This window comes from Theropithecus gelada, chromosome 14 (genome assembly GCF_003255815.1).
Source record: "Theropithecus gelada isolate Dixy chromosome 14, Tgel_1.0, whole genome shotgun sequence".
Lineage (NCBI taxonomy): Eukaryota > Metazoa > Chordata > Mammalia > Primates > Cercopithecidae > Theropithecus > Theropithecus gelada.
This window is the reverse complement of record NC_037682.1, coordinates 48338227-48350727: the sequence shown is the minus strand read 5'-3', so window position 1 is coordinate 48350727 and position 12501 is coordinate 48338227. Positions and strand designations below refer to the sequence as shown.

Genomic DNA, 12501 nt, shown 5'->3' with positions numbered 1-12501 from the left:
TGAAGTCAAGAGCAGGCACTCTGAGATAGCAAATGTTGAAAACAGAGTGACACTTTCTACTTATATGCATTTTTGTGTTATTTGATTGCTTTCACAGAATGTATTATTTTATAATATAAAAGAAAATATGACAATAGGAAAACATTTAATAAATGTGGAACAAATAGTAAAAAGTTCTGCAACTGTCTATCTGCCTAAATAATGAGAGTTCCCTTAGTTTAAAAACACTATTTTAGGCCGGGCACAGTGGCTCACACCTGTAATCCCAGCACTTTGGGAGGCCAAGGTGGGCGGATCACCTGAGGTCAGGAGTTCAAGACTAGCCTGGCCAACAAGGCAAAACCCCTTCTCTACTAAAAATACAAAAAAAATTAGCCAGGCATGGTGGCACACACCTGTAATCTCAGCTACTTGGGAGGCTGAGGCAGGAGAATCGCTTGAACCCGGGAAGCTAAGGTTACAGTGGGCTGAGATCGTGCCACTGAACTCCAGCCTGGGTGACAGAGTAAGACTCCATCTCAAAAAGGAAAAAAAAAAAAGAAAAACACTATTTAAAAAACATAAATAGTACAAAACATCATCTTGTACATGGATTTAAGATAACTTTTCTCGGCTGGACGCGGTGGCTCACGTCTGTAATCCCTGTACTTTGGGGGGCTGAGGTGGGCGGATCACCTGAGGTCAGGAGTTCAACACCAGCCTGGCCAACATGGTGAAACCCCAACTCTACTAAAAATACAAAAAATTAGCCAGGCGTGGTGGCGCATGCCTGTAATCCCAGCTACTCAGCAGGTTGAGACAGGAGAATTGCTTGAACCCGGGAGGCAGAGCTTGCAGTGAGCTGAGATTGCACCACTGCACTCTAACCTGGGCAACAAGGGCAAAACTCATCTCAAAAAAAAATGAATAAATAAAAATAACTTTTTTGGTTAAGTGTTGATTAATCTAAGAGCCAGAATTGTTATATAGTGTTACAGAATACTGAAAAAATGCTATAAAATACTGTCTTTCTAGAACTTTTATTCCTTTCCATAACTTTCCTTCCTTTCTATAACTATAAATTTCTATCTTTAATTTGACAAAGTCTAAAAAGAATGATATGTTTTTGCAATTTAATAATATGAAGGCTTAAAAGGATATTTCATATTTTTTAATGAGAATTTCAGTCTGTTCTACAAAATCATATCTAGAAGAGATCTTAAGACATAAGTAAGAAGTTAATGAATTTCAATGAAAATTACAATAAAAATTAAAGTTAGGATAACAGGACACACCGAAAGAATAAAAAGCCAGAAATTTCACTTACAGTTCATCCCATTTAATAAGATAGAAGAAATTCTTGTAAGTGCCAACCTTCTTTGATTGAATAGGTTTAAAAAGATCCTTTCCATTGTGAGACAGTGAACATATCAAGTAGTATTTTTCATAACTGAGAAAAGAAAGTTTAACTTGATTTCTATCTTGACAATACAAATTAGTTAACTAATACAAATACATTAGCAGTTCTTCCTCCAAAGAGACTAATATCTGAAATAATCTGGTCACCTTTCACTTGAATTTTTAGAAATCCATCTGAAATTCGACCACTACAAATTCTATGAAAATAGAAAAGAGGTTTGGTAAAGGGGATAAAAAGGGGAATGTATGTTCCTAGGTCCCAGTTTAAAGCATGGTCATAATAACACTAGCTGGATAATTTAATTTTGTGCCCAGTTAGTTATTAGCTTCAGATTTTAGTTGAACGACACTGAATAATGTATTTATTCATTTCTAGGTAGAAAGAGTACAAACATTACCTTCCCTTGGTGCATTTTCCTTTGCTAAGCTACTGAAATAGTCAGCTAAGCATGTGCCTGACTTGCATTGAGCCAATCTTCCTAGTCTATTGGGAGTCTTCCATTTATGGGGACAGATGCTATTGTATTCTCTCATTAGATTGCAGTGACTCAGCCACTAATTGCCAAGTACACAGCTGGTTGGATACAGTCAGGTAATCTTGTAAAGCAGGAGTCTTAGATTCAATAAAATTGTATTTTACTTAATCTAACTTACTGCTAGCCTTACATGTTAACCACTTTGTTCATATATACAATTTATTTATCATTCTAAATTTATTTCAAATCAAATTTTATTGGTTCACACAATAACCCTAAGCTAACTACTTGGTTATTTTTCTCAACTTTATTCCATTTACTCCTATTTACGTCAGCATTTTATTCACTTACTTTCTATCTTTATCACTGTTTTCTGTATTGTCTTCTACCGAGTATTTGTTCACCTCATTAGTGTCCCTATGTATATTTGTGCATGTCTATGTACAAATGTGTGTGTGTGTGTGCGTGTGCCTATGGAGAATGTGGAGATTATTATCCCTGTGATGAAATACCTCCAGATACCATCAATATCCATTTAAATGCAAGTTCCAGAAGAGTACAGGTTTTTTGCTGCCTTGTACTACCGAATCCCTGGTACTAAGAATACTGCCCACAGATGGTGCTCAATAAATATTTATTGAATAAATTAAAACACCACATTTAAGTCACTAAATTACTATATTTTAATCTAAAGCCCAGTTTAAGCAAAACTTGTTTGATATTTCTTCAGTAGACTTTTTTACAGCATTAAGCTACTATAAAACTATTTCACTAAAAATATTTCTGACTTTTCAGTTCATACATTGATTTTCAAATACACTAAAACTGGTGGCCAGGTGTGGTGGCTCACGCCTGTAATCCCAGAACTTTGGGAGGCTGAGGTGGGCAGATCACTTGAGGTCAGGAGTTTGAGACCAGCCTGGCCAACAAGGTGAAATCTCATCTCTACTAAAAATACAAAAATTAGCCTGGCATGATGGTACGTACCTGTAATCCTAGCTACTCAGGGGGCTGAGATACAAGAATTGCTTGAACCCTGGAAGCAGAGGTTGCAGGGAGCAACAATGCAAGACTCCATCTCCAAAAAAAAAAAAAAAAAAGAATGAACGAACACCTGTCTTAAACTGCCTATATTTATTAATTTACAATTGCTCTGTTTTCCTGCTATATTTTCCTGCTTTTGGCATGCAAGAATTACATTTTCTTTACTGGAAGTGCTTCAAACACCTCTGTAATTTTTAAGAAAATCACAAAGGTTAGTCATTTAAACACCAAGATAACAGTGGTTGCTGACATTTTACAAGATCAGAATAGTTGCCAGATAAAGCTGCACGTATTTTCTTTTATGTTTTATTTTTATTTTTTTGAGACAGGGTCTTGCTCTGTCACCCAGGCTGGAGTGCAGTGGCATGATCATAGTGCACTGCAGTCTTCATCTCCTGGCTCGAGCAATACTCCTGCCTCAGCCTTCTGAGTAGCTGGGACTACAGGTGCACACCACCACTGGCTATTTCTTTTTTTTAGATGGAGTTTACCTCTTGTTGCCAAGGCTGGAGTGCAATGGTGCAATCTCGGCTCACCGCAACCTCCACCTCCTGGGTTCAAGCGATTCTCCTGCCTTAGCCTCCCAAGTAGCTGGGATTACAGGCACATGCCACCACACCCAGCTAATTTTGTATTTTTAGTAGAGACAGGGTTTCTCCATGTTTGTCAGGCTGGTCTCAAACTCCTGACCTCAGGTGATTCACCTGCCTCAGCCTCCCAAAGTGCTGGGATTACAGGCATAAGCCACCGTGCCTGGCCAGCTAATTTTTTAAGAATTCTTTTTAGTAGAGATGAGGTCTCGCTACATTGCCCAGGCTGGTCTCCAATGCTTCGGCTCAAGCAATCCTCCCACTGTGGCCTCACAAAGCACAGGGATTACAGGTGCAAGCCACCATGCCCGGCTGTTTAAATAGTTACTTACTTTGATACCCAATTACTTGAAATTCCATGAGCAGCAAAAATAGTAAACTGGAGCTGCTCTGTTGTAGTCCATGCTTCCTTGGCACTCTTGCTACTTTGGGCACAGTCTGTAGGACTCCTACCAGAATTTGCATGGAGTCTGAGAAGATCATAAATTGCTGCAGTTAATTGGTTTATGCTTACTTGAACAGGATTTTCAGGATTAAGTGAGCCTAGATTTAAAAAAAAAAAAAGAAAAATTTAATAGATTCTCTGAAAAGGTGATGATTATTGCTAAAATTTAAAGATTTAAACACATACCCCTAGTTGACTTCTTGCTAGTGTCTTCTTCTCCAAACAAAGAAGTCACCTACACAGGCACACACACACAATAGTCAGAAAATTGCCTATGACATAATATAAAATGTCAAATACTATGTCGAAGAAACTTTTTCCAGGGGAAACCTCCCAAGTATCTACAGAATTAATAAAACAATAAATAAATAATGCAAAAAGAAAGGGAAAACCACAAACCAAGATTATTTTTAGTATTAAGAAAATCAGAATCACTAAAAACTACTGTAAAATATCACTGAAACACAACAAAAGCTGCTTGGTTAATATTAATTTGAAATCTAGAAGTGATAAGTACAGTATTTTATTTTCCATTAGTAGCTCTAAAACAACATAAGAATATCCTTAAAGAAAAAAATCTAGATCTCTATTTATTACCACTTGGCTGGTGACCCAAAAAAGTGCTTATATATATCTAAACTGACTCCCCTCCCATCTGCTGTCTGCTCCTTTATCCAGCAAATGGGTAAAATAAATAGAAGCCTCAGACAAAATTAGGTCCATGGTAGTTGATCACCTCCAAGTAATTTCATGTATGTGTGTGTGTATATATATGTGTGTGTGTGTATAAATATATATACACGTATATATGTGTATATATATGTATATATGTGTGTGTGTGTATATGTATAAGTTTCTAAAAAGAAGCAAATAAAAAAGCAGAAAAAAAGAAACCCACATTGCTACATACCATACGGACACGATCTGTCTGAGAATGCATGGACTATGTTATCTTCTAGATATCGAGGGGCACACCATCAACATAACTTTTCTATCCTTTATATTTATTGTGGCCTGTGAGATGCACCCCTTCTTTCATCCTTGCAATTAAAGATAAAATGTCCCTATGAAGCAAGTTAATTAAATCTCCTGGGAAATACCATGAGGGACAGCTTTTATTAAAACCAACAGTATAATCTAAAGGCAAGGCCCCTAAATTGGCTGCTTCTGAGGCATTATAGCTGAGGCCCTTGGTCTTTTCAACAGGGAGAGTATTAGCCAAAGTAGAACTTCCCCCACTAATAATCAGGACGCTTCCACCCCAAGGGAGAAGTGAGAGTTACTGTCCTCCAGGTCTTGCAAGCTCAATACCTATCCTTAAACCCCAAACCAACTCATTTATGCCAGAGGTCCTCCTCTATACACAAAGGGTTCACAGTTTGACATCCACCTGTTGAATGTCAACTCTCATAAAGCTCTTCCAAGGCAACCCAACTTCTTACCAAGGAATCCCCACCTAACCAAGTAAGTGATTCAACCCAAAAGTAAAAGCCAAAGTTAAAATGACAATATTTTGTCTAGGAGAAGGCAAAAATCTCCTGTTTAAGTACATATTTGCATGTAATAAAATCCTAGTTACCAAAAATACTCACATCAGCAGTTTTACTCCTTGGAAGATTAACTGCTCTCTTTAGCTTCTTTACTGATTCTGTAATGGCAAGAGTCTCGACACCATCTAAAGCACTACAGATTTTTCTTACAGCTTTAATTACTTGATCTACTGCTCGGTGCTGGTTCTTTAAAAACACAAAATAAAATAAAAATAAGTAGGTGAAATTTAAAGGACCAATTCCAGAGACGAAGTCAGAAACTAGATATCTTAGATATCCCTAACAGACATTCTCTACTCTCTTGTAATGAAAAAGAAAAGAAATGAGATAGCTTTTCAATTGCATAGTTTATTTCAAAGTAGGAAAAGGCAAGGCCTGGTTAATCTTCACTTCATCTGACACAATTATTCATATGCAAATTGCTATTAATTTTCCATTAGAATCAGAAGTAGAAGCGTAAATTAGTAACATCACTAAAACTAGAGCTTTTATTTTTCTTATTCTCATTTGGAAATAATTTCCACATTGAAAATAATCCTTCTCTTCCTCCTGCAAAAATTTGGTATCAAAACCAAGTTCTTTAGAGGTCAGTCACATATTAATAACACTGGGCAACGTTTACCTGAGAAGTACATACCTCATTAAGAAACATTCTTATATAATGTATTAATTCATAAAACATTTACGCCAAACTTTTATGCCAAGTACTGTTAGAATGGGCTGAAACTCAGTACTATACCACCCCTTTAAAATTTAAATTTTTCCACCCTTGAGGCTTGGCTACTATAAACCTTCACCTTCAAGCCGAAATGAAACCACCTAATTTTCTCAAATACCCAATTACCCTGCAGTCCTCAGGGCCTGTTTTCTAGCTCCTCATTTTTGCTTATTTGACTTATACTTCCTGCTTCCTTTTACTTCACCTTCACGCAAAACCCTTTCCAGTTTTGAAGGTCATGCCATTCTCCTATATTACTTCATATTACTTTGCTTTTTTTTTTTTTTTGAGATGGACTCTCATTCTGTTGCCCAAGCTAGAGTGCAGTGGTAGGATCTTAGCTCACTGCAACCTCTGCCTCCCAGGTTCAAGTGATTCTCCTGCTTCAGCCTCCCGAGTAGCTGGGATTACAAGTGTCTGTCACCATGCCTGGCTAATTTTTGTATTTTTAGTAGAGATGGGGTTTCGCCATGTTGGTCAGGTTGGTCTCAAACTCCTGACCTTGGGTGATCCGCCCGCCTCAGCCTCCCAAAGTGCTAGGATGACATGCATGAGCCACTGCGCCCAGCCTACATTACTCTTTAAGTGCCAATTATCAATATATTGTCTATTAGTTCCAAATCCACCCTTCTTCTGCTCTCCTTTCTGATACTAGAGCTAGACACCGACCTTAAAAAAGTGTTGAGCCATGAAAATGTCTCAGGGAAAAGCATTTAGAGGGGAACAACAGGCACAAGGGTCCCCAGTGCGGAACATAACTGGCAGATAATCAACCAGAGAAAAAAGACAGGGAAGTGATAAGAAGTCAGATCAGAGAGGTAGTGAGTCATACTGTGTAGAACCTTGAAGCTACAATTAGGGTTTTAAATTTTACTAACTAAGATAGTAAACAGGATTCTCAGCGAAGGAGTGACATGATCTAACATTTTTTAAAGGATTTACAAACTTTATCTTTTCAAAGCCCCACCTTCTGCCTTTGATTTTCTCTTATTTTGCTTCCTGCTCTTCTTTTCTTTTCTTTTTTTTTTTTTAAGACAGGTCTCATTCACCCAGACTGGACTGCAGCAGTGTGATCTCAGCTCACTGCAACCTCTGCCTCCCGGTTTCAAGCAATTCTCCTACCTCAGCCCCCTGAGTAGCTGAGATTACAGGTATACGCCACCATACCCAGCTAATTTTCCTATTTTCATTTTTAAAATCTTTACCTTTCAATAATTTTAAATTTACAGACAGTTATAAAAATAATACAAAGTTCCCATATAAAGCTGGAAAACTAGACTAAGTAAATCTTACATAAACCATGTTACATTTGTCAAAGCTAGACATTAACACTGGTATATTGCTATTAAGTAAATGTTAAACTTTATTCAGATTTTACCAACTTTTCCACTAATGAGCTTTTTATTTTCCAGAATATAATTCAGGATATCACATTCCATTTAGTGACTTATTTTCAAAAGATCATTTTGGTTGCCTGTTGAAGACATACTGTAGGGGTAGACACTGGGAGATTAGTAAGAAACTACTGTAATTGACTAGAGTACAGCTTTGGTAGTGATGAAAGCACTCACATTCTAAATGTATTTTCAAGGTAGAGCTGACCAGAATTAGACTGAATGTGAAATGTATAAGATCTTTTTCTTGGGACGTCAAGGATGACTCCAGGGTTTTGGCCTGAGCAAATGGAAGACAAAGTTGCCATTTATTAAAAAGGGAAATAATGAGGTCAGGCTATGCATGTGTAGGGAAGGGGGTATACGAGATATCTCTGCACCTTCCTCTCAGCTTGCTCTGAATCTAATATTGCTCTTAAAAAATAAACTCTTGGCCGGGCGCGGTGGCTCAAGCCTGTAATTCCAAGCACTTTGGAAGGCCGAGACGGGCGGATCACGAGGACAGGAGATCGAGACCATCCTGGCTAACACGGTGAAACTCCGTCTCTACTAAAAATACAAAAAACTAGCCGGGCGACGTGGCGGGCGCCTGTAGTTCCAGCTACTTGGGAGGCTGAGGCAGGAGAATGGCGTAAACCCAGGAGGCGGAGCTTCCAGTGAGCTGAGATCCGGCCACTGCACTCCAGCCTGGGCGGCAGAGCGAGACTCTGTCTCAAAAAAAAAAAACCCTTAAAAAGAGAAAGGTAAGGCCGATGGATGAATAGACACAAAGGTACTATAAAAAATTCAGTTTTGTACATCTTAAATTTGAGATGTCAATTAATTAGATATTCACAAAAAGATGTCAAGTAATAGATAATTTGAGTCTGGAGTTGGGGAAAAGGTTAAGGTTAGATATATAAATTTCAGAGTCAATGAGTATAGGGATATACCAAGATCACCTAGGATGTGAATACAGAGAGAAGAGGTTCTAGAACTGAGCCCTGGGGATATGCAGGAAGATAAGGAAGAAGCCACAAGTAAGAGTGAGACAGAACAGCTAATGGAAATAAGGAAAGCAAGAAGGTGGTATCCCACAGGCCAACTAAGTATTTCAAAAAGAAAGACATGATCAACTGTATCAAAAAATACAGACAGGTTGAAAAGAATAAAGATTTGGTGGGCACGGTGGCTCACACCTGTAATCCTAACACTTTGGGAGGCTGAAGCAAGAAGATCGTTTGAGTCCAGGAGTTCAAGACCAGCCCAGACAACATAGGGAAACCGTGTCTCTACAAAAAACATAAAAATTAGCTGGGCATGGAATGTAGTCTCAGCTACCCAGGAGGCTGAGGTGGGAGGATTACCTGAGACCAGGGGGTTGCAGCTGCAGTGATCTGTGATCACACCACTGCACTCCAGCTTGGGCGACAGAGTGACACCCTGTCATCCATCCATCCATCAATCGATCAACAGATCAGGAACTGACTACTGAATTCAGGATCATGGAAGTCCTTGATGACCTTAATAAGTACAGTTTCGGGGAAGTACTAAACTGATTGGAGTGGGCATATAAGAGAATTGGAAGAAAGGAAATGGAAGCAGCAAAACCACTTAACTTTCAGAACTTTTGTGGCAAGGAGAATAGAGAAATGGTGTGGCTCCTGCGGCGGGGGGCGGGGTGGGGATTTTTTTTTTTTTTAGGCTGGGTAACTCTTTTCCTCTTCATCTACAATGATTTTCCTGGTGACCTCATCCTGTCTTATGGCTGCAAAATACAATTTATATTCTGATGATTCCCAATTTTATTATCTCTAGCCTGGACACTCCATACGAAACTCCAGATTCTAGTAAACTCCAGTTTACCAGAGATATTCAGTAAATATTTTTGAATAAATATATTTATATGTTGATAAGAACATACTAGTAGATAAAAATATGGAAGCCATCCTACACTTATACTATTTCCCCTTCACTCACATCTCATCACCTATTAAAATCTTTCCAATTTTATCTCCTAAAAATTGTTAATCAGTTCTTTCCTTTTAAACTTTTCCATGCTCTTCATCTTTCACCTGGACTACTATAAAAACCTTTCTAAATATTCGCTCTGAAACCAATCCCAACCTGAAATCTAACTTCCACAATACAGCCAGAGTGATTTCAGATCACAGGACTAAACAATTCACCCAAACCACTCTAGGCTAAAAACACCTTAAGTGGCTAGAGCAGGAGTCGGCCAACTTTTTCTGTAGAGGGCCACACAGTAACAGGTTAGGTTTTGCAGGATATACAATCTCTGTTCCAACTACTCAACTCTACTGTTGGAGCATAAATGTAAATGACAAGAGACAATATGTTAAAAAAAAAAAAAAAAAAAGGTATGGGGCCAGGCGCAGTGGCTCATGCCTGTAATTCCAACACTATGAGAGGCCAAGGCGAGTGGATCACTTGAGGTCAGGAGTTCGAAACCAGCCTGACCAACATGGTGAAACCCTGTCTGTACCAAAAATACAAAAATTAGCCAGACATGGTGCCACACACCTGTAATCCCAGCTACTAGGGGGGCTGAGGTGGGAGAATCACTTGAACCTGGGAGGCAGAGATTACAGTGAGCCAAGATCATATCACTGAACTCCAGCCTGGGTGACAAAGTGAGACTGTCTCAAACAATGACAACAACAACAACAACAACAACAACCAGGTGTGTGGTTTTGTTAAATTTTTTTTTTTAATTTACAAATTAGAAGGTACACTGGATATGGTCTCCTGACCTAGAAGATAAAGTAAAATTCCTTATCACGGATTATAATCACATAGCTATCTCCCATGTCATCTGCCAATCTTCATTTTATACTTTGTACTCTATCACAGAATTGCTTATACTTCCATGTAAATATCACACCTATCTGCTTTTGTTTATATACCCTTCCCAATTTTTTTCTTGCTAACTCGTACTGTATAAGGACAGTTCAGGCAACATCCCTTCTAAGAGGCCTTCCTTGAACCCTCAATTTAGGTAAGGTGCCCTTCCTTAATCTCCTTAACTCCAAGGCATACCTCTATAATACATTTTACTACACTATATTGAAGTTTTGTTTAAATCCCTCACCACTAGTTTTTAAGTTCCTGATAGGTGGGGACTAGGTCATTCATTTTCAAAACTCTAGCATTCAGCATATAGTAAGCATCCAATAAATGCTTTTAGAGTTGAACTGAAGGTTCTTCTTAGCAATAGAGCTGAAGTGAGAATAAACATGTTAATTTAAGCATTACTGAAAACTTTTGACGTAACTTAGGTCCGAAAACAAGACATGAAACATCAATGTCAAGAATATAGTCTTGGCTGGGCACGGTGGCTCACGCCTGTAACCTCAGCACTTTAGATGGCTGAGGTGGGAGGATCACTTGAGGTCAGGAGTTTGAGACCAGCCTGGCCAACATGGTGAAACCCCATCACTACTAAAAACATAAAAATTAGCCAGGCATGGTGATGCATGCCTCCAATCCCAGCTACTCAGGAGGCTGAGGCAGGAGAATCACTTTAACCCAGGAGGCAGAGGTTGCAGAGAGCCAAGATTGCCCCACTGCACTCCAGCCTGAGCAACACATGGAGACTCAGTCTCAAAAAAAAAAAAAAAAAAAAAAAAAAAAAAGAAAGTCTTTAAGCTTTAACGACTGCCCTATTAGATTTTGGACTTGCATGGGACCTCTAGCCCCTTTGTTTTGGAAAATCTCTCCCATTTGGAACGGCTGTCTCTACCCCACGCCTGTACCTTCATTGTATCCAGGAAGTAACTAACTTGCTTTTGGTTTTACAGTCTCGTAGGTGGAAGGGATTTGCCTTGTCTCAGATGAGACTTTGGACTTAAACTTTTGGGTTAATGCTGGAAAGACTTAAGACCTTGGGAGACTATTGGAAGGGCATGATTGTGTTTTGAAATGTGAGGACATGACATTTGGGAGGGGCCAGGGGCACAATGATGTGGTTTGGCTCTATGTCCCCCCAAAATCTCACCTTGAAATGTAATAATCTCCACGTGTCAAGGGCGGGACCAGGTGGAGATAACTGAATCATGGGAGTGGTTTCCCCCATGCTGTTCTCATGATAGTGAGTTTTCATGAGGTCTGATGGTTTTATAATGGACCCCGTTCGCTCGACACTCATTCTTTCTCGCTGCCCTGTGAAGAGGTGCCTTCTTCCATGATTTAAGTTTCCTGAGGCCTCCCCAGTCATGCTGAACTGTAAGTCAATTAAACCTATTTTCTTTATAAATTAAAAAGAATATAGTCTTTAAAGTCCTAAAATATTTACTCTAATGCCAACGCTACCATTTAAGAGAAAGAAGAATCAAGAATCTTTAAGTCATTATGCCAAAATGTGAATTAAGACTTACTTCAATTTGAAGAGCCACTTCTACTTGGTTGTGATAAGAATCTAAGAGTTCTTCAACCGGGTGTCTGAAAGAAACAGCAGTTATTGTGGCTGAAGGATGCTACACACAAAATGATTGTTTTAATTACCAAAATAAGTGTATTTGCATCCAAAAACAAAGTCTGAAAACCTGCAATTAATGCTTTAGATTATATACCTTGTCATGGCTTCTTTGTAAGGTTTTTCTATTTGACACAGGTGTTTGTTTAAATCCACGGGTGTTTCATCATCTTCTGCCTAAACAAACACATTTACACAAAAAAATCAAATCCACTCTTTGGTCTTTCTATTGTCAAATTAAATATAGTTAAGTGTATGATAAAATCTTGAAACCAAAGTGTTTTTCCGAGAACTGAAAATAAAATTCTATCAGAATTAAATATTATTTATAACTGACTCAGAAAAAAAGTGAGTCAACATCCTGAAAAAAAACTTGTTTGTTAAATGGAAAACATAAACGCTTTCAAGTCTA

General features: G+C 38.5%; 1 protein-coding gene across 2 annotated transcripts in view; it reads right to left on the bottom strand.

Moving 5' to 3' along the window:
• PIK3C2A (phosphatidylinositol-4-phosphate 3-kinase catalytic subunit type 2 alpha) overlaps positions 1 to 12501 on the bottom strand; it is a 116313-nt gene that overhangs the window by 41791 nt on the left and 62021 nt on the right. For both annotated transcript variants that reach the window (XM_025355879.1, XM_025355880.1), the window contains 6 exons: positions 12187 to 12266; positions 11992 to 12055; positions 5546 to 5689; positions 4140 to 4188; positions 3841 to 4051; positions 1307 to 1429 (listed from right to left, as the gene is read on the bottom strand). In XM_025355879.1, the coding sequence (XP_025211664.1) occupies positions 1307 to 1429; positions 3841 to 4051; positions 4140 to 4188; positions 5546 to 5689; positions 11992 to 12055; positions 12187 to 12266 (671 nt within the window). The remainder of the gene's footprint in view (positions 1 to 1306; positions 1430 to 3840; positions 4052 to 4139; positions 4189 to 5545; positions 5690 to 11991; positions 12056 to 12186; positions 12267 to 12501) is intronic.